The sequence below is a fragment of the Pseudonaja textilis genome, chromosome 9 (assembly GCF_049901715.1).
Source record: "Pseudonaja textilis isolate UNSWEBS1 chromosome 9, rPseTex1.2, whole genome shotgun sequence".
Lineage (NCBI taxonomy): Eukaryota > Metazoa > Chordata > Lepidosauria > Squamata > Elapidae > Pseudonaja > Pseudonaja textilis.
In genome coordinates, this window is record NC_141998.1 from 1,020,817 (window position 1) to 1,041,757 (window position 20,941).

The 20,941-nt window shown below is 46.3% G+C and overlaps 1 protein-coding gene across 1 annotated transcript in view; it reads right to left on the minus strand.

Annotated features, from left to right (window-relative positions):
- Positions 1 to 222: 222 nt before the first annotated feature.
- The window catches only part of ANTXR1 (ANTXR cell adhesion molecule 1), a 97,216-nt gene continuing 76,497 nt past the window's right edge, over positions 223 to 20,941 (minus strand). Inside the window, exons 13-18 of the mRNA XM_026715196.2 lie at positions 17,625 to 17,720; positions 14,132 to 14,173; positions 9,233 to 9,328; positions 8,538 to 8,705; positions 3,575 to 3,655; positions 223 to 614 (exon numbers count right to left, since the gene is read on the minus strand). Coding sequence (XP_026570981.1) covers positions 357 to 614; positions 3,575 to 3,655; positions 8,538 to 8,705; positions 9,233 to 9,328; positions 14,132 to 14,173; positions 17,625 to 17,720 — 741 coding nt within the window. The 3' untranslated portion in view covers positions 223 to 356. The remainder of the gene's footprint in view (positions 615 to 3,574; positions 3,656 to 8,537; positions 8,706 to 9,232; positions 9,329 to 14,131; positions 14,174 to 17,624; positions 17,721 to 20,941) is intronic.

Here is a 20,941-nt window from a genome sequence, read left to right on the forward strand (position 1 = left end):
GGAGACATTCCCGCCACCAATTCATGGGGAAAGCCGTTTTCTATTGGCTTTGCCCATTGATGCCGTTCTCTCCCCCGTCTTCATCCTGCAGTCTTCATTCTGTCCCTCCCTTCCTTCCTAGGAATTGCAAAGATTTTGGGGGGGGGAACTGAAAACGGGATTTAAGATTTCCAGTCATGCTGAGGCATCAGAGTTTCTTTTCTTTCTTTAAAAAAATAAAAATAAAAAGTAACGGTAAAAAACAGTTTCTTCTTTTCGTTGCCCAGAACGCGAAAAGGCCACTTCTGTTCGTGGAACTGAAACGGTACGGTGGGAAATGGCGGGAGGGCTGCTTCTGGGGGAGAGCGGCTTGGCCTTTAGACGGAAGGGCGGGGAGGGGGGCGGGAAGGGGGAGGAGCCCGGTTGGGGGGAGGAGCATGAGGAGGAGGCGGAAGCAGTGTGGAAGGGGGGGAAGGGGTGGGGGAGCTTGGGGACGGCGGGGTGTAGATGGGGGCAAGCGGGGGAGGGTTGTAAGCAGGGGCTGGGGGCGGGGATGGAGGGTGGTAGGAGTTGTTGAGGGGGTATCTGGGGGGCGCCTGGGAGGTCTTCACTCGAGTGAAGTTAATGCAGCGACCCTGAAAGACAAGCAAAAACGAGACCCTTAAGGCAGGCCAACGCAAACACAGGACACACGGCAAATTTTCAACGCTTTAGGAAGAGGAGAGGAAAGAGAGAGGAGAGGAGAGAATAGCAGAGTTGGAAGGGACCTCAGAGGTCTTCTAGTCCGACCCCCCGCCTAGTCAGGAAACCCTATACCACTTCAGACAAAACGGTGGTCCAATTTCTTCTTAAAAACTTCCCGTGTTGGAGCATTCACAGCTTCTGGAGGCAGGTGGTTCCACTGATTAAAGAGCAGAGTAGAATATTTTGGGCAAGACAAGGAACAATGGATGGAATCTAATCGCAACCTAGAACTAAGGAATCTCCTGACAGAAAACAGTGAATCAGTGGAAGAGAGCCGGCTTCCAGAAGTCGTGGGTGCCCCATCACTGGAGGCTTTGAAGAAGAGACTGGACGGCCATTTGGCTGGGATGGTATAGGTTCTCCTGCTTGAGCAGGGGGCTGGACTAGGTGACCTCCAAGGTCCCTTCCAGCTCTACTCCTATTCCTATCTTAATCCTATTCTATTCTCTATTTCTATTCTACATTTTCAATAATTAGAGCATCCTGTGATGGCTATTTGTGGCCTTTCCTGCTGGCTTTCCACAAAGTCATTGAAGAGGCCAGTGGGAAGTCACTTTTTTCAGTGACATCGTAACTTTCGAACCATCACCAACCGAAGTGCTGTAGTGTAAGCTGATGGCTACCTGTGTTTATTGCTACCTGGGCATCAAAGGACTACTTTATATAGAAAGCAATAAATATTCATAGATAGCAAGGAATATCAGCTCTTGAAAATGTCATTCCTTCCGTGCCTTTTTTTCTTTTTGCATGCAAGACTGTGCCGTTGGCACTTTTTCTTTTTAACGCAGAGACCGGAAGGAGGGGAGGGAGAAAAATAGTTTTCGGAACAGCTTTAAGAGCCCCTGAAGCTTTGAGCTGGAACACATTTGATCGCTGGCTAACAGACGCTTTAAAAAAGCCACCGTTTTGTTATGCAGATGCAGGACACAGCTGCAGAATCCCCAAAGTGGTTGCCCCAGTAATTAAGGCCCCCATTCCCAATCCTATTAATAATCTTGTTATGGGGGGTGGGGGGAGACAGCCCTGGAGTCTCTTTTAAGGTGGGGAAAGGCACATGGGTATTCAGCTATCCTTCTGAAAGTAAAAATAACCTCATTAATGCTGAGAAAATTGCAAACGTCGGCCCCTGCAAATGCGAGCCAACCCTAAGCCGCCCTGTGACCATCGTCCTTCGCTCTGATTGCAAACAGCTGTGCTTGGTGGCATCCTTCCCCAAGGAAACACATTTCACAATTTTGCTCAGCCCTGTCGTTGGAAATGAGCTATTTGCCTTTTGCCTCTCAGGCAGTATCAAAAAAAGGAACAATCCTGCCTCAATGATGCGAGGCTGGGAAGCATGAGCTGGGGAACATGTCCCCTGGAGTCGTCTTGGCCACTGTAAGCAGGCCAAGCCAGGGGATTCTGCAGGAAGGTAGGTCTCCCTCCCCGCCCTCCGCAAAAGTCAAATTGTGAGCTTACAACCACATGACGGAAGATTTGCCCTTTATTCTTGCCACATGGTGGTGGCTGCCATCCTGGTAATTTGGCGACCGGCACTGGTGGCAGTGCCCCAGGGTGCCTCTCCAATCCAAAGGGGAAATTGGAGTCAAAGAGAAAGAATAAAACCAGGATCTGAAGGAAGAAGAGGCTGAGTTGTGAGCAGCAGAGGGTGTGTGTGTGTGTGTGTGTGTGTGTCCGTCCCAGAGAAGGACACGGTTTCCTGGTTCTTATCACAGCATTTGAAATTTGTGAGACAGCAAGAAAATGCTTCATAGAAAATACATGCATTTTCTACGAAGCGTGCTTTTCTGCTCATATTATAGAAAATGCATGTTTTAAGTATAGGAATGTATTATACGTATCAGGAATTCTTGGCGCAGATATAATACGGCAGCCTCTGTATCTCTTTAGCCTTAATTCTTACATCATTCCTTTGTTATAAAACTGCCCCAGAGGGACCTTCTACCAGCTTTTCAATGGAACAAAATTTAAAGGAACAGGAAACAGATTCAGATCATCAGGAGCCCTGGAACTTAGCTGCTTGCACAGTGAGGATTAGTCTGGCAAACAATACAGACTACACCATAACAGAGTTGGAAGGGACCCCTGGAGATCTTCTAGTCCAACCTCTTTCTCAAGCAGAAGGCCGTTCCAGAAAATCTCCAGTCTGAATTGCCTAACAGCTGAAAAATCTCTTGTCATGCAGACTTTTTATAGTCCCACAAGATTAAAAACCCCAAACCCCAAATAACTATTCTAAGACGGAAATTACACAGTTGTTCATTGTTTTAAATATTTGGAGTCATTCTTAATCAAAACCATTTTGCCTTTAAGTTACAGACAAGTCAAAGGCTTTTTAATATCACCAAGTCTTTGTTTTCCGTGAATAGCTACACCAAAATGGGTTTCTTTTCTAACTTGGCCTCAGTTACTTCATTGTGTGTGTGTGTGTGTGTGTGTGTTCATTAGAGATACACAATCTTTTGGGGTTGGCTTTTGAGCAGAGGGTCAAATTCCAATAAGTGGAAGGGAACAGGAGAAAACCAACTATTGTATGGAATGAATTAAAATGTAATTTTAAATAACTAAATTCCATAAGTATATTTATATATAAATGCATTTTTTTCTCATATATTTAATAACTTCCCCTTCAATCCTATTACACATGGCTATTCTCTGACAACATTTACAGCAGTGCTTCTCAAACTTGGCCACTTTAAATTGCGTGGATTTCAGCTTCCAGAATTCCCGGCAGGCTGGGGAATTCTGGGAGATGAAGTCCGCACATTTTAAAAATGGCCGAGTTTGAAAAACACTGACCTAGAGAGAGGGAAACTCAGAGAATTTGTATGCAGCCCTGAGTGAAGGGTACCTTGTCTCCTGGCTGTGGTCGCATGACGGACACCCGGTCGTAGCCTTTCCTCAGAAGAACCCAGAGGGCATCCAGCTTTCCCTGTAAAACAAGGAAATGGCATCACATACCCGTTGCATGATCGGCACAAGACAAAAATCAGTTTGCAACAGAGGCAGAAGCTGCAGTGCACAAAAGCGCATTAATGTTATAACATCAGAAATCAAAATAACATCTTGTCTGACATATGAGAGAAAAAAGACACCATCCATCTATGGCAGGGGTCTCCAACCTTGGCCACTTTAAGACTTGTGACCAACCCCAACAGGAATATTTTGAAGGTCTCCCAGGATCCTTCACCAAACACTTGAGACGGAATTATCTAAAGAGACAGAAAATATACATCTTCCTCACCTTCCCACAAACACAGAGGAACAATTTGATGGTCAGTCTTCAAAAGGTTCATGTCGACTCATAAAATATTTCTCTGGTCTTTTTTAGAGTTGCCGCTTGCAAAACTGAAAGCACATTCTCTTAATGTTTTCAAAGATAGTAACTAGGTCATCTAAGTTTCTGCTGTGCAAAATTCTAACTGGAGAGTGTGACTGATGTCTCCGGGCTATGGAGGTGTCCCATTGGAGAATATGAATTACGATACGCCCAGGGTGTGGAGGGACAGCCAGGGTCAAGGGTGACAATGAATGATGTGTCTCAGCGTCTGCTGCACCCAGGCAGCGCTGGCATGTGTACTCCTAATAAATCTTCTTTAAGCTTTGGGAATCCGGCTAGAGACTCACAATTTAAATGGGAGTAACTACCACAGCCCTGACAGTTCATTTCTCTGGGGTCACTCAAGCTAAGGAACCCTCCATGGACCAGCGAGATATTTCTAAAGTACGTCCAGTTCAGAAAATAAGTAGGCAGCTACAACGAGCCAACTGGGTTGCAGGGAAAGTCATGTTGCAAACCTCTCTTAAGTAGGAGGGTTGTGGCTTTTTTGCGTAGCTCCCTTGCACCCGCAGACACTACTGGTGAATGTAAACATGCCCAGGCCTGTCTGGAGAGCATGTCTCATTTTTTTTCCCCATGCTACAACAGACTGCCCAAAGGATGCACAACACACCAGAGAGAGCAGATGTCAAGATTCCTGCTCCCTCCTGTAAGCCTCACAGTGATTGTGGGTCTGTCATTTAGTCTCTTGGCTGAAGGAGGAGAAGCTACGTCAACTCACGAAGGTTCCTCGAACAAATGTGGATAAACAAATGAGCATGTCTTACAATGGCAACATTCCAGATTTCTTAACTATAAAGGAGAAAATAACAATGGAAAGTCATTTTGATAGGGGAAAAAAATGGGCTCCTTGCTGTCTTCTTATTGTAACATGTTTGTAGAGGCTGCTCTTCATCCAAATACCCATCTGCAGGACTTAATTTAAACCAGGTTCTGCGTCCCAGAATGTGATTTTGGTACCACATTTCTCTTCGTTGCTACAGCAGTTTTTAATGCCCCCCCCCCCCGAGCGTACAAGAAAATGTGCAAAGTCTTCAAAAATGGCTCCCAGAAGAGAAGGGACGTAGAACCACAAAACCTGTGCATTGGAAGGACCTTATGGGTTATCTAATCCAACCTTTTGGGGGGGGATAGGAACGCCAGGAATGATTCAGAACAAGAGGCCATCTAAGTTTACTGATGTAGAACCGGAATGTCAACTCATGAAACATTTCTATGCCCATTTTATAGTTGCCAACAGAACGAGGGAGGGGAAAGGAGTATGAAAGAGCAGTGTAGCAGTTTGGAATCGAAAGTGCATTCCATTCATATTTTACAGAGATTGTAACTGGGTGACTGAAGTTTCTGCTGCGCAAATCTCTAATTGGAGAACGTGATTGATGACTCTTGGCTGTGGACGTCTTTCGCTGGAGAATATGAATTATGATACACCCAGAGGGCTGGGGGATCATGGAATCCTGACCCAGAGGTTCTCAACCAGAGTCCACAACGGACCAGGCCACAGCTGATGGGTCCAGGATAGTGGGGGAGTTCAACCATGATGTGAGATAAAGGGAGATTGTTGTCTCCCACTTCATGGTACAACATCTCAACTGGTTCATTGCTGTCTCTGGGTTGAGAAAGCTCAGGAGCTTTTTGGATCCAGGGAAAGGGACTCTCCCAGTTGAAGGATGCAGACTCTCCCCATGTCCTCCAAATGGGAGGGAAGGGGACATGCCTTCACTTGGCCTAGAGTGGCCAATGGAAGCAGGTTGATCGCCCAAGTCCTCTGTCAATTCACCAGCAAAAAGACTGGTGAAACACATTAGCTTGTTGGCTTTTTAGGGGGAAGACCACGAGGAGCTCCGAAGCTGTTGGCCTAGACCTGCTTCTGAGGTGGCTTGGGGAGAAGATGAAGGCAACATTATGTGATGTGGCAGAAAAAGGAAAGAAAAACATTTTAGAGAAACTAAGATGATCAAAGTCCTGCAGATGAAAACATAGACCAGAGGTCTCCAAACTTGGCAACTTGTGGACTTGTGGACCTCAACTCCCAGAATTCCTCAGCCAGTTTCAATTCTGGGAGTTGAAGTCCACAAGTCTTAAAAGTTGCCAAGGTTGGAAACCCTGGACATAGAAGAACGGCTGCAGGATTTGGCTCTGGCTAGTCTAGAAAAAAGAATTAGGGGTGACATGATAGCAATATTCCAGCGTTTGAGGGGCTGCTCCAAAGAAGAGGGGGTCAAATTATTCCCCAAAGCATCAGAAAGTAAGACAAGAAACAATGGATGGAAACTAATCAAGGAGAAAAGCAACCTGGAATTAAGGAGAAACTTCCTAACTGTGAGAACAATTAACCAGTGGAACAGCTTGCCACCAGAAGTTGTGGGTGCTCCACCACTGGAGGCTTTTAAGAAGAGACTGGACAGTCACTTGTCTGAGATTGTATAGGTTCTGCTGCTTGAGCAAAGGGCTGGACTAGAAGACCTCTAAGGTCCCTCCCAGCTCATTCATTCTCTTCTATTTGGAATAAATTAAACATGGCAGCATAGTGGGATATGTGAACTCAGGGCATGTAAATAGTTTGAATTTAGTTTGGAAGCTAACATGCTTCCAACATGTGCAACAGTATTGCAGGAAAAACAGGCAGCCTGCTGGTCCTGGAATTCAGCTACCAAAATATCAAGTTTATTTTTCTTCCCTTTTTTTTATTTAAAAAAAAAGGAATAATATTCTAGTCCTTCCACAACATTGGAATCTTGAAATCCCAATAAATGTCTGGATCGAGTTTCTATTGAACTTTCGTGACCTTCACAATCCCTTCTTTTTTCTCAAGGTCTGGCAAAAGCAGAATTAATTATGCAAAACCAAGCAAACCCCCCCACCCCCAAAAAAGAAGTGAAAACAAAATATATTCGCGCTAGAAACGCCTAATTTATGCATGCCACAAAACCCAGCTTTTCTTGGCCCAAGAGGCTGATATTTTGGGGACAATCTTTGATCATAATGCGGTATAAGCGGTGCTGGGTGAATATAAAAGGAAATATCAATATAAAATATAATGTATGAATATAAAAGGGGGAAAAAATGACTGCTGTAGGCGTACACTACACGCCATCTAACCAAGCAGAAGAAATGGGTGAACTCTTTACTAATCAATGAACAAATGTAGGTATGTGACAAACGTCCTTCACATGCACGTCAAGCTTCACCCTTGAAGTTACGAAGGTGAGATGGTCACCTGCCCATTTTAGAATAATGCTATGAAGTAGCCCTGAGCGTCACTCAGGGGAATCCAGAAACAAGCCAATCCTTGGATGGGTCCAGAGATAACAGGCTGGAAGTTATTTGCTCAAAATCGGAAAAATGAAAAGATTCCGGTGGTGGTGAAGGTGGAGATTAAGAAAGCAACGGAATGTGCAGAAATGAGTAAATTAACACTGGCCATTAGAGAGCAAGAAGAAAGGGAGTACGATCAGATTTGGGATTTATTTTATAGATGGTTGGAAAATAAAATGAGAAATTAAATGACGCGGTAACAATGTAATATTATGATATATAATGCTGGATAGATTACAATACGAAGGTAAACTTAGTAAGAAATGTATACACATATTAATATGTGCACAGGATACATGGACAGACGACACACTGTATAACTGAAATATGGTTTTATTTGATGTTTTTGTATAAAAATAAAAAAACTATTTACATGGGGGGGGGGGCGGGAAAGATAGCAGGCTGGAAGAGACACCCTATTTCTATGCCAAAGTCACAGTATGAACACATGTTCACCTGGACAGCAATTTTAATATGCACATTTAATCGTGGCTTGTTTCCATACTGGTTTTGAGGGCGGGGGGGAAGACTAGTTGTTTTCCATAGGTGGTATGGCTCCAAAAAGATTAAATCCAAGGTTGATCTGATAAACATAAAAGCCCCTTTGTAGCCCGGGGGGGACATTCTGCCTTCCTCTCTTTGGCTAAGCTCTATTCAGACTGTCAAACATAGCCAGGAATTTGGCTCCAAACACCGAGAAGTGGAAGCAAGCTTGCAAATAAAGCTGTTATACTTTGTCTCATATTTTAAATTCTGCTAAGGCTGGAAACGGGCAGGATTCCCGGTAATCCCTCCCTAGAAGATGTTATGAGTAGACAAGGATTCCAAATCCAAGTTTATTTGATAAGTGAGTGGGGGAAGGAGGCAGAGGATTCGAACAGCGGGAGGACAGGACTTAACCCCTTCCTCTCCAATCACCCTTTCCCCGCTTCTTCTTCCTCATTACCAGGTCTACAAAATAAGTCCAGCACGGTGGCAAGGAAGAGAGTTTAGCCAGGGGTAGAAAACTGGCACATGTAAGTCGATTCTAAGAAAGCTCATCATGGATGAGTTCCATAATGCTGTGTATTAAATCAGGGGTGGTCTCCAACCCTCGGCAACTTTTAAGCCCCAAGGACTTCAACTCCCAGAATTGCCCAGCCAGCCAGAGACGTACCTTGATTGGCGAGTACCACTTCTGGGGTGAGGAGGACCTGCGGTTGCTGCTTCCGAGACTCCTTGGCTCCGGGAATTCGTACTCTTCTTCTGGCATCTTGATGCGGGCGTTCTTGGCCTTCTCCAGCTTCGCCCCTTCTTCGGTCGATCCCTTTTCTCCCCAACGGACCTGAAAGGGAAACATCTCCGTCTACCTGAGCTCAAGCTAAGTTTTAGGGCTGAAAATGGGCGGATTTCAAATGCTGTGCGCAAACCAAACCGGTTGTTACGTGGGTTGAATCCCACCACTGGGCAGGGGTCTCCAACCTTGGCAACTTTAAGAGTTGTGGACTTCAACTCCCAGAATTCCTCAGCCAGCAATTCCTTGGCCATCCCGATTGAGGAATGCAATGACCCCACTTTCAAGAAGATAAAAGCCAGCTGTGAAACGAACGTACTTTGCAGAAGGCAAAAACGTTTTGAAACTCCAGCCTCGGGGACATTCCAGTATCCTGAGTATGTATTTGAAGATCGTTGTATTGCAAATTATTTCTTGTCTGTTATCTTTTGGCAAGTCTCGCACAGTTTGACGAGGCTTGTGCTTATCACAGCTAAATTAGTTTGCAAAAGCATTACAAGGTTTCTGTTCCTTTTGGATTGTGTTTGATTTGTTGGAAAAGGGCGTTCCGTGGCAACCGGAAACAGGGAGCAGCCTACCTCCATCCGCTTAATGCCTCCAACTCCACGCCCGCCATAATAGGAAGCATCCACTGTTGGCCACTTCTTTTTGGGAAGTCCATCATCATCCTCCTCCTAAAAGAGAGAGAGAGAAAATAGGGGCATCAACATTGAACTATGAGAAGTTCTAATCCTTGGATTGAAAGAAGATGTTGTGAAGAACTCCATTTACATTTTAAAATGAAAATCTTCTGGCTTATACCATTGTTTATTCAGCCATTACTTTATTGGTTACCAGACAAATCGGACATTATTTTGGAGTTTGTGTCGACTTTTCTTCTTCCCCGATTTTATTTATTCTCTGAAGCAAATTGTCTCCGTTCCCCCCTTCTTTTTCTCCTAAAATGAAAATCTGACTCAAAAGTTCTCCCGGTGAATTAGCAAAGCGTAATATTCAGAGGACATATAGCAACATTTAGGCAGGTATGTTACATTTTCTACTTCATAAGGGAAATATTTGGAAGAACAAAGCCAGCAAAATTTCATCACCACAACGGAGATGTGCAAAAAAGCATTTTGGTTCAGAGGTTTTGCCACCTCGTCTGGACATGTTCCTGACCATAGAGCCTGCCTAGATGTGGTTTGTCCAGCAGGAAAGAAAGCACAGCCTTGGATTAGGCTTATTTTTATTTTGTTTTATTTACTTACTAGCTCGATCCCCGTGCTTCACTACGAAACTACGGGCTTAGTTTTGGGGGAGGAAAATAAGGGGAAAAATATTCTGCCGCTGCCTACCAGCATCCATTGGTATTCATCTGGCTAGTGTCCTATCAGCATGTGAGAGAGTGTTGAGGGCTGTTTAGAAACTGAAACAGTAGTTGCTGTGTGAGTAAGAATGAGACAGCAAGGAGCCTGGGCGTGGCTTAGCTCAACTGTTCTGTACTAAAGCTGCTTGGTGCTCTGAAACTGAAACTCCTCTGCTTGTGTTTTGCATTTGGAAGAGATTTCTTTCCTGGTGGGGAGGGGGAGTAGAACTCCTTAGCATCAGAGCGTGTTAATAATAATAATAATAACCTAGGAAATACTCTAAATGTTCTGAGGGTCATTTCGAAAAATCCTTTCTTAGTGAGCCCCTAGAAGCCAAGAGGAACATACAGGCCCAATTTCAAGTTTGTAGGCTTTACGGTTCTGGAGATTTCGTGATGATGCGTGAGGGGCATTTCGCTTTTAGGTATATAGATTTTGCTGGATGACTTGCCTGCAGGAGTTGAGGGCTCCACCATGGGAGGCATTTAAGAAGAGACTGGGCAGCCCTTTGTCTGGAATGCTATTGGTAAAGAGCCTCCTGCTTCCGCCAGGTCCCTTCCAACCCTGTTCCTGTTATTCCATTCCCCCAATGGCCTTCTAGGAACCTCTTACCTAATGGTTTGCCTTTGTGTTGTTTTAAAAGCCCAAAATAGATTTTGCTGCTGAAATTAAAAGAGACACCCGAACACCCTTTCCAGCTTCCTGGTGCCCAGATGTGCTGACCAACAAAACCAGTGAGGGATAATGGGAGTTGTAGGTCAAAACATCTGGAGAAGACCCCACAGTGAGAAAGGAAGTTTGGGTTTGTCTTGGAAAGGGTTCAAAACATCCCACATGTTTATTGACAGGTGCTAGCAGACAAAACATCCGTTGGAAGGGCCTTTCTCAGTTTGTTACCAACATGTCTTTGCAATATTTTTTTTTTTGCCTACTATGTCCTTCTCTGGCGCTTCCGCTCCAACCTCAGTTCATGAATTAGGCTTTCAACTCCCAGCAAAGCTGGCTGGGGAATTCTGGGAATTGTTGAAGTCCACACGTCTTAAAGTGGCCAAGCTTGGAGACCCCTGACTTAGATGACCCTTCTGGTCTCTTCCAACTCTATCATTCATGGCTGGCTGAAGAACCCTGGGAGGTGAAGTCCACCAGTCTTAAAGTGGCCAAGGTTGACTTAGATGACCCTTCTGGTCTCTTCCAACTCTATCATTCATGGCTGGCTGAGGAACCCTGGGAGGTGAAGTCCACCAGTCTTAAAGTTGCCAAGGTTGACTTAGATGACCCTTCTGGTCTCTTCCAACTCTATCATTCATGGCTGGCTGAGGAACCCTGGGAGGTGAAGTCCACCAGTCTTAAAGTGGCCAAGGTTGGAGACCCCTGCTCTATTGCAGAAGACTCCAAAACTGGACAACTTTAAGACTTGTAGACCTTCAACGCTTCGAGCTCCTTTTTGGTTCTGTTAAGGGGAGACTTAAGGGCCCTGTTGCGGAAGATGGCCAGCTGGACTCCTGTCCTTCTCTCCCACGTCAGTTCTTGGTCTTACTAACAGGAAGCATTGCGTAAATCCCCTTCACCCCCATCCATTACGGTGGGAAAGAATCCTTGCCGTCTTTTGGGCTGGAAGCGCTAAAAGTGAACCTCCTCTGGCTCCTTGGTTCTGTCAAGACGGGTTTCGGGACAAAGCCCAAGGAAGGAAAGGTATAAAGGTTCTCCGTCTCTACGCTCCCAACTTCCATCAACAATTCGCCACACCTTTCTCCTGCACAGCAGGGCCAGGCTTCTGGGCCCCTTGCCAACTGGTTCTCCCTTCCCTTCCCTTCCCTCCTTGGGACGTTTTTCAAAAGTTAACTTCTAAGTTCCCTTTTATTTGACTCCAAAGCAAGCCAGCCAAGAGGTTTCGGGTCAGAGGAGTGAACAGCAGCCCCCGCCGCACCCCCTAGAAAGGGTCCCTTTCAAACAGCAAAGGTGGAAGCAGATGTGGGAGGAGAGGCAGATGTCCTTGTGGGAGCCCATAAATCACCTTTGCTGAGCTAAGAGCTCTGTTTTCCATGGATCCTGGCCTGCCAAAACTTTGCTGGGTATCTTTGAAGCTAAATGGATATCAGATCTAAGCACTCTCTCTCTCTCCTTTCCTCCCTTCCTCTTTCTCTCTCTCTCTCTCCCCCTGTCTCTCTGTCCCTCCCTCCCTCTCCCTTCATCCCTCCCTCTTTCTCTCTCTCCCCCTTTCTTTCTCTTTCTCCCTCCCTCTCCCCCTCCTTCTCTCCCTCCCTCCTCTCCTCTCTCTCCCCTTCCTCCCTTTCTTTCTCTTCTCCCTCCCTCCCTTTTTCTCTCTCTCCTCTCCTTCTCCCTCTTCCTCCCTCTTTTCTCTCCCTCCCTCCCTCTCTCTCTCCCTCCTGTCTCTCTGTCCCTCCCTCCCTCTCTTTCATCCCTCTCTTCTCTCCTCCCTCCCTTTCTCTCCTCTCTCCTCTCTCTCCTCTCTTCTCTCCTCTCCTCCCTGTTTCTTTCTCTCTCTCCCTCTCCTCTCCTCTCTCCCCTTCCTCCCTTTCTTTCTCTTTCTCCCTCCCTCCCTTTTCTCTCTCCCCTCCTTCCTTCTCCCTCTTCCTCCCTCTTTCTCTCTCTCCCTCCCTCCCTCTCTCTCTTCCCTCCCTGTCTCTCTGTCCCTCCCTCCCTCTCTCTTCATCCCTCTCTTTCTCTCTCTCCCTCCCTTTCTCCTCCCTCTCCCTTCCTCCCTTTCTTTCTCTTATCTCTCTCTATCTCCCTCCTCTCTTTCTCTCTCCCTCCCTCCCTCCTTCCTTCTCTCTCTCTCCCTCCTTCCTTCTCTTTCTCCCTCCCTCCCTCCGTATGTGTATGTGTTCCTGACTTGGCTGTGGAACCAGCTGAGTGAGAAAGCTTGTGGACTCCAGATGTCAACAAAAACTCACGAACGATGACAAGATCGGGCTGCTGGTTTGCTCAGATTTAAACCCATCGAAAGAAAATTAATTTAGCCTTGATCTCAAAGCTGCAACGTCTAATCAGAACGGCAACAAACACACCTCATCCCGGAAAACCCACCATGTAATCAAAGCATAAGATGTACTTAAAACCCAACATGCAGCCACAAAGGAGGGTAGAAGCCACAGTGACGACACCGTGATAGAAGGGGAGATTATCAAATGTGCAGATGACATCAGGCTAGCGGGAATTGCTAACACTTTGGAAACTAGGCTCACGATCCAGAAGGGTCTCGACAGATTTGAGCGCTGGGCCCTGTCCAACAAGAAAGAATTCAGCGGCGAGAAAAATAGGTAGGAAAAAACAAAATTACAGGTATAGAATAGGGCTGTGATGGCGAACCTATGGCATGCGTGCCAGAAGTACTGTCCCATGCGTGTGTGCCCCCCACCAGCCGATTGTCGGTATCTGTTGCCCATACATGGGGGGAGAGCATGCATGGGAGGCACATGCGCGTGCACAGAGGTATGCGGGGAGTTGCATGCGCTTGCCAATGTTCCCATTTTGGACTTACTTTCTGATTGGCTTATGTTGCAGGGATGGGTCACCCTAGGAAGTTCCCATTTACCGTTTTCTGTTCATGCTGGCATAGTTTAGGGCAGGGGTCTCCAACCTTGGCCACTTGAACACTGGCGGACTTCAACTCCCAGAATTCCTCAGCCAACCTGGCCACTTGAAGCCTGGTGGACTTCAACTCCCAGAATTCCTCAGCCAACCTTGGCCACTTGAAGCATGACGGACTTCAACTCCCAGAATTCCCTAGCCAACCCTGGCCACTTGAAGACTGGTGGACTTCAACTCCCAGAATTCCTCAGCCAACCTTGGCCACTTGAAGCCTGACGGACTTCAACTCCCAGAATTCCCCAGCCAACCTTGGCCACTTGAAGCCAGGCCACTCAGCAAAGCTGGCTGAGGAACTCTGGGAGTTGAAGCCCACCAGTCTTCAAGTGGCCACAGTTGGAGATCCTTAGTTTAGGGAGCAACCCAGCGAGCAAGAATTACCTGATCCCCACCTGATCCCTTTCCAGGGGCCTTGAGCAGCCCACTGAGCTGTGCGAACAAAATACATCACGAAAATAGAGACTCCACACAACAGCGTTGCAAAACATCAAAGAAAATGTTGGAAAGGACCCAAGCACTCACCTCGCTGTCTTCCATCGGGGGCGGCGGAGGCTCTTTAATAATCTGAAAAGGAGGGAAATGAATAGAAAAAGTCACCTCAGGGTCCCTTTCAGGGCCTCTCCTCAGAAGATGCCACGACAGACACATTTTTCAATCTCCATTTAAAAACCACAGCCCTCAGATCTGGCCGGTCGCCTTCTGAGGAGCTGGCAAAATACCTGAAGGCGTGAACGTCCAAATTTAACCCTCCCCCCAGCCCCGACAGAAAGAACTTCATAGCAAACAGAAAACGCTGCACCTTCTCAGACGCGGCTTTCCTTCCCTAGCTTCTCATTTATGTCTGGGGTGCCCAACCGTGACAAACTTTTAAGGTCTGTGGACTTCAGCTCCTAGAATTCGACTGAATTGGGCGAATTACATAACCCCTCAGATGTTATTCATCATACACGAGAGACATCTGTTTCCAGAGGTATACAGCTGTGAACATCAGGAGTGGCGCGGCAGCCTAGAAGTGGAGCTCTCCCCTCACAATCAGGAGGCAGCGAGTTCAATCCCAGGTAGAGGCAGATATTTCTCTCTCTGGACACAGTGAGAATGTATCTGCTGACAAAACTCCAGATCGGTGACAGGAAAGGCATCTGGCCAGGAAACACTCAGCTCCATTCAGCTGCCCACATTCCACCCCGCAAGGGATTATGGGGTCATTAAAAGAAGATGATAGCTGTGACTATCATACAGTGGTGAAAGCCGCTTCGTTCATCCCTTATACAGATCCCAGCTGGCTAATATTTGGAAGCAGAATGTGTAGGGTTAGTTTGACCTGATCCGGTGAGGCTTGGAGCCTCTCTACTTCCCAGGACAGCTTTTGTCATCAGATGACTAAATATCGAGGCCTTACCTCCCGTGAAAGCATTCACACCTACATCCGATCCATGCACACCAGCCTCCTTCAACAGGAGAACGAGGGGAATCTCATTGACACCAATGAGGTTGCAATAGGATAGTTGTCCAGGCGGCCTCGGGGGTGGGGGACAGATACTGGCTTCAATTTGACTTTGCAATCAACTCCACCCCTTTTAATGGGTGTGCAATCCTAAAATGCGCATTGCAAGGAGTGGGGGGCGGATCGCTACTAATGTGAACTCCCCATACGCACAAATAGAGCTCTGTTTAATGAGAAACAAACCCTTCTCACATTCATCCTTGCGCAGCTGGACCAGAGAATGCAACCAACCATTTCGCCATTCTCTTCTTTTTTTTCTTAAACTCCCTTCTTTCCTGTCCAAAGGAATGTCAGCAGAGCTGATCCTTACTAATTAAAAATTCTAGCAAGGCCAAAACTGTCTCGCTTCATCCAAGCTACTTACTTAGCTAAAATCCATTTGAAACTCCACCTGGCTTGCAGACATTTCTTCCCCACCTAGGAAAATTTCCCAATAAATTATCGGCTAACGTGTTAATCTACCACGAGCAATTCGCTCCAATAATTCCTCATACGTTTCATTGTGTTTGTGCAACTATTTCTTTTTTTTTTACATTTAGGGAGGAAGCTTCCTAATAGGATTGAGAAATAATGCCAGCCTTTATCTCCCTGGCTGGAAAGTGATTGTCAAAGGACTGTTAACTTCATTATTATTTCCTCCAGACCGATGGGAAAATGTGCAAGCTGTATCTTGAAAGATTCCTTGGAGGATTCAGCCCAGAGCCTGGTTTTCTTCTCCAAGCTTCATTCAATATTCATCGAGCAGGCCAGCTCGCTTCTTCCTACTTTTCCTGTCTTAAAGGCTGGAATGCAAACATGAGGTTTTCAAGATTCTTCTTTCCACATGATTCCCGCATAAGATGCTTTCTCTCGGGAACAGGGCCTTGGTTAATTTCACCTTCTTTCCAGAACGCTTTTTAAAAACAGGGGACGTGGCTCTGGCTTGCTTTTAAACTTTTGAGGGAAGATTGCTGAATTTGGCCCTCAGGATAGAGAAACAGAACTGCTAAAAAGTTCCAAGCAGAGAGGTGTCTGGTAGAAAGTGCAGTTATTTGAAAATTAGTTGCACTGCACAGTCACGGTGCAAAACTGGCCTCGTGGAGATGCCACTGGACACAAATAAGGCCTTTGGTTATATTGCAATTGTGGGGCATATATACTCACAATGTCTAAGATTCCAGCTCCATTAGTTGTTGTTTTTTCCTAAACAGAGATCTATATGTTCTTCTTGGATCCACCACTTCATTATGATATGGTGACGAGAAGAGAGCAGAACGCAGAATGGAACAGAATAACACTAGAATAGAATAGAACAGGAAAAAGAAAAAGAAATAGAATAAAATGCAGAGCAGAACAGAAAGAACAGAATTCAGGATAGAGTAGACTAGAATGCAGAATAAAATGCAACATAGAACAGAATGTAGAATAGAATTGAATCAAATAGAATAGAATGTTATTGAGAGCGCGAAAAGGGCTACTGATGAACTGGTATCATTTAAGGGGATCTGTTTTTAGACATTATTTTTAAAGAGTTGGGTACACACACACACACATACACACACACTTCCTTCTCTGGGAAATTCTGGGAGTTGAAGTCTTAAAGTTGCCATGGTTGGACATCTCAGGTCTAAAGGAATAATGTCCACTGAATTTTTGTCGTGCGTGTTCTTGCATCCGTGTTTTGTCATGGATGTTCTTGCAAACATGATGAAAGTTCACCAACCAGTGGTAGCAGAAGCCCTCCTGGGCAGCAGAACTGCTAACAAATCAGCCTAATCTGGGTGAGCTGTAATTCCTGGGAAAGAATCGGGTTGATCGTATCAGCGTGTTTCGGGTACAATCTTGGTGGTACTCGCTTCTCGCTGTAGGGTTGGTCTTACATGGTTAACTGGCATTTGTGCCTTCAATGGCTTCTGTCTTCTTTCAACAGCTGCAGCAGCTTCCTATTGTCTGCAGAAAGCAGATCTAGAACCTGTAGATCTAGCACCCCTTAGGGCTGAGGATTGGTGGGCGTGGCGTGGCAGGGGAAGGTTATACTGCAAAATCCCCCTTCCCTCCCCACCCCACTAACCTGCTTTCCAGCTCCGTTCTCCTGGGCAGGGCAACCAAAGGAGACCCAGCCGATCAGCTGGGACCCGATGGGAGGCGGAGAAGAGAGATGGGGTTGGCGGGGCCAGCCCGAGGCAGCATTTGCCAGTTCTCCGAACTACTCAGAATTTCCGCTACCGGTTCTGTACAACCGGTCAGAACCGGCTGAATCCCACCTCTGACACAAGTAGCGAAAGTTGAAATCCCCTGGGATCCTAAACGCCATACATTCCCAGAAATCTCACTTCGGCAGGCACACCCGCAGCACCCATATTTTTAGGTGACCTCATCCGACAAAGTAGTGCAACCAAAAAGGAAGACGTCGTTTCCCTCCTTACAGACTATTCATCGTAAGCAACCTTGTGGCTTTCTCTGGGAGTGATTTTCTCCCCCTTTTGACGTAGAAGGCCAGCCAAAAGGGAGAACTGGATACCAGGGACTTACCACAGTGCAGCAAAGGGGCCAGAACCACCAGAGAAGAGCCAGAGCCAAGAGAATGAAGAGGATCAGCAAGATAATTGCCAGGATGGTCCCGTCAGACTGCAAAAGGAAGCACCACGGTTAAGTCAGGAAGGAACTTCAGGGCTTACGGGTCTTCTGTTCCATCTGTCAACCCTCGTCCCAACTTTGGGTCAACTGCCACTCTCACACGAGTTGTTAAGTTGGTAACCTGGTTGTGAAGCGAACCTGATTCGGGGACACCAAAACCGTCATAAGTACATGCCAGCTGTCAAGCGTCTGAATTTTGACCATGGGACCATGGTGCATCCTTAATTCACTAGCAAGTAACTACAAATTGCTGCATTACCCCCAGGATGTGACTGTTGTGGTCAGTCGGCATCCTGCGGAGCTGGCAAAAGAATCAGACAGTGAGGAGGAACGTAGGCCAGTCCAGGAGTCTGGGGAGGGCTTGGTCAAGAGATCTGTGTCTGACAGAGAGATGGGGCCAGGGCCATCTGAGAGTTAAGTGCTGACTCCGGAGCCTCCAGAATCTGACAGCAGCAAGGCAGAGGAACAGCGGGAGCCTGTTCCCAGTGTGCCCTTGCACACAGCTGCCAGAAGGCAAGAGCAGTTAAGACAAAAGGGGTGTCTCAGGAGTAAGGCTTGGAGATAACTGGCCTGTCCCATAAGACATAAAGGAGGAACAAAGGGACAAGAACCTTTGCAGGAAGCAACTATGTTCGTTCTGGTCAATTTAAACTCTGAAGCTCCATGTTGACTTTGTGCTCCGTTTGGCCTTGTCCAGCTAATGGGCAATTTAGACACTGGCAGCATTTCAAGGGAGATCAAGGTGAGTGTTTATCAGCCTTATCTGTGGCAGACTTTTGTTGAACTATTCATAAACTCTTTAGGACTCATTATGGGCTGTGAATGCATATAAAAAGAAGATTTTTGGGAACAGCGTGTGATTGTTACTGCCTCAGGAAGCCTTGGTCAGAATAGTGACCAAATTGCTCCTTAGGGATAACTACTCCCAGTTGAAGAACCACCACTTTGGAGCAGGAGTCTCCAACCTTGGCAACTTTAAGACTTGTAGAGGCTGGCTGAGGAACTCTGCGAGTTGAAGTCCACAAGTCTTAAAGTTGTCAAGGTTGGAGACCCCTGCTTTAGAAGACCAGCAACAAAGCTCCAATGACACCCTGGCTTGAAAGCACAAACTGATTTGGGTCAAGTTGGGATATATGATTTTAATTTGGAGCAGAGAAGGTGTGTATTCCGAAAGCTCCTTCCCAACCCCCAAAATTATGGCTTGCACTAATCCAGCGAACAGTAGATGGAATATACATTTTAATAGATCGGAATATACCAGACCGAGGACCATTTCAGCAGGAGTCACCTCCTCTTCCTGTCATTAAAATGCCCCGAAAATGGATTATTTCACTTCGCTTCCAAAATGTAATCTCAAAGACAGACTGTGCATTTCCCCCAAACCAGCTAATATTTCTGAATCGTTCCTGACTGATGTCATCAGGCTTTGGGGATCAGCTAGCAAGCAAAATTAGGCCTGGCAAGACTTACGAGGCTTTGGTTTTATAGAACCAGACTGTTAAAATAACACAAATGACCCACGGGTAGGTTTCTTTCTGCTGTAAAATAGCACTCTGGAGCTCGGCTGATCCTGGCCCACCAGAGGCTGGGTTGGTTGATGAGAGAAAAACTCCTGCGTCCAGGCGGGTTGATTATTCAGCACTCAGGAGCTGGAAGCGGAACCGAGAGGTCGCCCCGCCAGAGCTTAGCACCACATGGACGTGAACGAAAGTCTTGGGTGCCCAACTCTCACTTCGCCTGCTTTTCGTGGCTGAGAAAACTCCACCCAGCTCCAAAGCATTTGGAGAGGCCCACCTTGAGGGAATCCACATTAAAGAACGGTTAGAAAATGCCAACCAACCAGAATGGAAAGTCGCTGCCAGTTCTCTCTAGAATGGCAACCGGAGAACTTCTGACTCGCCAGCTGAAGATCCTTCTAGCTGGAGAGTGAACTGGGCTGTCTGTACAAAGGTTAACCGAATCACAGAGTTGGGAGGGACCTCAGAGGTCTTCTAGTCCACCACCCCCCGCTCAAGCAGGAGACCCTATATAGACCATTCCAGACAAGGGGCTGTCCAGTCTTTTCATAAAGGCCTCAGCCACAACCTCTGGAGGCAAGCAGTTCCACCGGTTAATTGTTCTCATTATGAGGACATTTCCCCTTAGTTCCACATTACTTCTCTTCCTGACTGGTTTCCATCCGTTGTTTCTTGTCCTGCCTTTTGGGTGCTTTGGAAAATAAATTGACCCCCTTGCCTTCGTGCAAGGCCATCAAATATGTTGCCTACAGTTTGACTTAAGTATAGTTTATGAAATATTCTGCTTTAATGTACTACCAATCGATGACATTTTCACCTTCAAGTGCAACAATACAAGAGCACGCAACAGAAACAAACTCAACGTAAACCAATCCAAACTTGATTGCAGAAAGTACGGCTTCAGCAACAGAGTGGTCAATGCCTGGGACACACTACCTGACTTGGTTGTTATATCCTCATCCCCACCGCCACTCCTTTACCCTTAAACTATCCACTATTGACCTCACCCCCTTCCCAAGTGGTATATAAGGGGGCACGCATAAGCGCACAATCGTGCCTACCATCCCTCTCCTATTGTCCCCATTTATTCATACCTATTTCCTGTATTTATACTTATGTTTAATATTTTGAAAGCTATTGACAAATAAATGAATAGAAATAAATACTGGAACGCTGCTCTCATGTCACCCCTAGTCCTTCTTTTCACTAGACTGGACTAACCATGCCCAGTTCCTGCAACCATTCTTCATATGTTTTAGCCTCCATCCCAATAATCTTCTTTGACCATCTTTTTTTATAATATGGTGACCAAAACTGGATGCCGTATTCCAAGTGTGGTTGTCTATCTACATGATGTTCCACCATGAAACCCCTGTCCCTTCTCTGAGCCTTTCCCCACTGGAGACCCTTAGGGGACCCCAATCCTTGCTCTACTGACATAAGATTTTGCTGGGATCATGCTAGACTTTCCCGGCTGTCTAACAGAAACCGGTGATGAAGAGGGAGAATTTATTGCGCCTGTTCGTTGATTGCCATGGCTATTCCACCCTTCTTCGAAGATACAGAGACCACCCCAAGAGTCTATCGTGGTTTACTCAGGGCTGATCTGAATATCAGGACTCCCTCCAGAAATGTCTGTGGGCCTGCCATAACCCTTAGACATCACGGACTCAGGGATGGGTTAAGCCAGAAAGA